The sequence below is a fragment of the Meles meles genome, chromosome 3 (genome assembly GCF_922984935.1).
Source record: "Meles meles chromosome 3, mMelMel3.1 paternal haplotype, whole genome shotgun sequence".
NCBI classification, from domain to species: domain Eukaryota; kingdom Metazoa; phylum Chordata; class Mammalia; order Carnivora; family Mustelidae; genus Meles; species Meles meles.
The window spans coordinates 16,345,496-16,349,698 of NC_060068.1; the positions used below are offsets into that span (position 1 = coordinate 16,345,496).

The 4,203-nt window shown below is 35.1% G+C and overlaps 1 protein-coding gene across 1 annotated transcript; it reads right to left on the reverse strand.

The window, feature by feature from the left end:
- Nucleotides 1-2,612: 2,612 nt before the first annotated feature.
- Nucleotides 2,613-3,551, reverse strand: LOC123938435 (olfactory receptor 2L8-like; the record flags this gene model as incomplete). Its single annotated transcript, XM_045999794.1, has 1 exon — nt 2,613-3,551. A coding segment is annotated over one exon (939 nt), but the record flags the coding sequence as incomplete, so codon positions are not given.
- Between the last annotated feature and the right edge of the window lie 652 nt (nt 3,552-4,203).

The window sequence follows — 4,203 nt, forward strand, 5'->3', positions numbered from 1 at the left end:
ATACATTCATCAGTTTATGGGCATATGGGTTCTTTCCATAATTTGGCTATTGTTGGTAATGCTGCTATAAACATTTGGGTGTATTTGAAACACAAAATACAGGTTTTTAAATAGATAATCACATTTGTATAATTTGAAATGCAAATTTCTTGAATATTCAACCTACAGAATAGAGCTGTAAAAAAATAATAGAAACCATGGACCCTTGTTTCAACAGAAAGTTCAAAGAACATTGACCATTCTTCTTGTGTCTGACCTCTCTCTTGACATGTCTTAGAAAGCAAAACTTCTGATATCTCTGCTAGTACCTGTCACTTCCTTGTCTGACTCTTAGTTATGGAAAATGCATATGTTCATATTTTCCATTAGATTATTTAATCTCAAAATTCAACTTTGGAGTGGGTATCTCTAAAAAGAAAGAGATATACACTTCACTAAATAAACAGCAGAAGAAGAATGAGTAGCATATACTACAATTCACCAAGTTTTCAGAGGAGCCCATCATATGATTTTGAGCTCTGAATTGTGCGAGTTGTGAGTCATTCTCAGGCATATGTTGGAAATTTATTCTGGTTGTGAAATATGAATACATCATTGGGTCAGCATTTCTGAAGAGTCTGAAAGTCACTTTTAAAAAATATATTTGCCCCTTAAGTTGATCTTTTTTTTTAAGACTTTATTTATTTATTTGACAGATAGAGATCATGAGTAGGCAGAGAGGCAGGCAGAGAGAGAGAGAGAGGAGGAAGCAGGCTCCCTGCTGAGCAGAGAGCCCGATGTGGGGCTCGATCCCAGGACCCTGAGATCATGACCTGAGCCGAAGGCTCCCCACTGAGCCACCCAGGTGCCCCCCTTAAGTTGATCTTAATTGATTTCTGTTTAGAAATGAATTCATTTCAGTTAAGAACCTTAGATAATAACATTTCAAATCCCAATTTAATCAACCAGAAAACACTTTTAATAAAGAGTAAATGTTTGATGAATGTTTGGTCATTGATATTAAGCAATGAATATGTTATTTGTTCCCAATTTTGAAAGTGAACTATGTAGTAAAAGGCTAATCTTGCAATTTAAGCACTTCCTTTTTGAAAACATTATTATATTATCATACAGCTTTTTTTGAAGAGAAAAATTTCCATCATATATTAGGTGATAAGTCATATTTATGCCATCTGAAAATCAAGCTTTTAATCAGTTAAGAGTCAAGAAATCTATAAAGACTTACTTAGTTTTACTATAAAAATACACACATTCATAATATATCTTCTTACATGTGGATCTTTTATTTTGAGGAAATAATACTTATTTTCAATTCTAATATCAGTCATCCATGATGCTTTGGGTAATACAGGACTTCTTGCCTGTTTATTCTAGCTTCCATGTTCACAACTGACCTCATAACATAAAGGGTAGAGTAGAATTATCCCCCAAACAGTGATGGTAATTTGTCCATAGTATCCAGTTGTAGAGATAAGCTACATGTAGTAGTAGGACATTTGTAAACTAGTACCTAAAGAGGCATATCTATTAGAAATAGTGGTGCAGAGAGTGTCACACCAAACCAACCCACAAATGTGGTTCAGTGGAATTATAAAAACACGAAATGGGGGCACCTGGGTGGCTGAGTCATTAAACGTCTGTCTTCTGTTCAGGTCATGATCTCAAGGTCCTAGGATCCAGCCCTGCATTGGGCTCCCTGCTCAGTGGGGAGCCTACTTCTCCCTCTCCCACTCCCCCCTGCTTGTGTTCCCACTCATTCTGTGTCTCTCTCTGTCAAATAAATAAAATCTTTAAAAAAAATAAGAGCACAAAATATATAATGGAATGCTCATAAAAGGAATTGTCTTTTGAAATGTTAATAATAACTTTTTGGGCTGTAAATATGAGGGTTTTCAACTATCACTGGGGAGTGGATCTGATTGATTAATCTTCACAAAATAGTACATAAATCCTATCAATACTTTTAGAAAATGGCTTTCAATTTTCCATAGTCCATTTACATCTTCACAATCATAATTATTTATCCTAACAATGTAGATCCCTGGTAAATTGCTTTCTTAGATTTCTTCTAGGTACTTCCAGCGTCCTGCTCATAAAATAGATAAACTTATAAAGATATCTAATTCCATGCAGAGGACTTTGGCTAATTGTTGTATCATTTCCCCTGAAAATCAGGAAAGAAGAGAATCAATATTGACTAGTCAAGTGTAAACTTTATTTGAAATTAAACTTACATATTTATATATATTATAATATTTCTTGTTCCATTCTCTTTATTTTAGCCACTCAGGAAGGTATCCTAAGTATATTAGAACTATTATAATTAAGAATACCATCAAGTTGTACTACTTCCAATGTCATTTCAATGTACTAATAAAACCTTTTTACACACAAGTTAAGGGAAAATGTATGCTCTTTACATTTATTAACAAGTTACCAGATAGAAAACAAAAGGAGTGTTTGGGATATGTCATTATTTTGGTAAATATCAATTATTTTAGTTTTCTAGGTTAATACGATCCCTGTATTCAATCCTGGAATGGCATTGCTCTTAAGGAGTATACAAGGTGAAATTAATATACTTCTAAGTAACAGAACTAGTGGGAACTTTGTTATATTTCTACATAGCAGAACCTCAGAATCACTCTTTTCAGGGCCCCCATCACCTCCTTTTTTCTCAGGCTGTAGATTATGGGGTTGAGCATTGGGGTCAGGATGGTATAGAAGACGGCCAGGGCCATGTCCTCTCTGGGAGATTGAAAGGATCTTGGGCGTAGATAAGTGTAAACAAAGGGTGCATAGTAAAAAGTCACCACAGTGAGGTGGGTACTGCAGGTCGAATAGGCCTTCTTTCTCCCTTCTGTTGACTGCATACGGCAGATGGCAAGGAGAACTCGGCCATAGGAACATGCAATGCCAATGAAAGGAAATGCAAGGAAGAGGGTGGTGCTCACAAACACTGTGTATTCATAGACCCAGGTGTCCATGCAGGCCAGCGTCAACATGGCAGGGACATCACAGAAGAAATGATTGATGGTTCTGGATCGACAGTAGGGTATATGGAACGCATACACAGTGTGGGCACAGGAGTTGATTGAGCCCATGATCCAAGATCCTGTTATCATCAACACACATACTCTTTTGCTCATACGAATGGGATAATGGAGAGGAAAACAAATTGCCATGTAACGATCATAGGCCATAGAGGCCAATATTAATCCTTCTGCACTAGCTAAAGTAATGAAGAAGAAACTCTGAATTCCACACCCAATGAAAGAAATAGATTTCTTTCCAGAGAGATAATCAGAAGCCATCTTGGGGACAATGGTGGAGATGAAGCTCAGGTCCATCAGGGAGAGCTGACTAAGTAGAAAATACATGGGTGTGTGAAGATGGGTGTCCAGGAGGATGAGGATGATCATGGACAGGTTTCCAAACAGAGCCATTAGGAAAATGAGAAAACTGAGAATGAAGAAAAACAGGCCAATTCTTGATGGTGGGAATAACCCCAATAAGAAGAAATCAGTTGATGTTTGGTTAATATTTTCCAAAGGACATTACTTTAGTTTTCCCTAAAGAGAGACACATATTAAGTACAGAAAGATAATCTCTTATTAACTCGTTATTTTAGTTCTACCATGATTTATTCAGGAAAACTTACAGATGTTAAAAAAAATAACACATACATTGAGAAAACAAATTAGTCAGTTTTTTGCCTCATAGATAAAATTTTGATGAGGCATACATTTGTCTACAAAATATGTCACAGAAATTGTAAATTTGTAATAGTAATATATTTCTGTAATGACTTTATTAAGATGCATATATTTTTATTTTTCTGTTAATTTATATCTCCAGAACTTACTCTTTTTATGTATGCATTGTAAATCAATGTAAATGTGTATATTACAGACCCATACTTGAATACATTTTATGATCCTGAGGCAATGATTTTTTATGATTAAGCCCCAATATTTCCAAAAGTCTAGTAGCTTGTAAAGTCATGCTGCAGAATATACTCTTTTTTTGTAATTCCCCCCAAAAAACTTGTCAAATCAGGTTTTTTAGATCTTAACCATAATTATGTCCATCTATTTTCCCAGAAATCTACAATGAATAACTATTGTCAAGTATAATTTATGTAAACCTGATTTCTTCTTCTCCATCTTTCAAAATTTAAATTATCTAATTTAAAGAAACTCT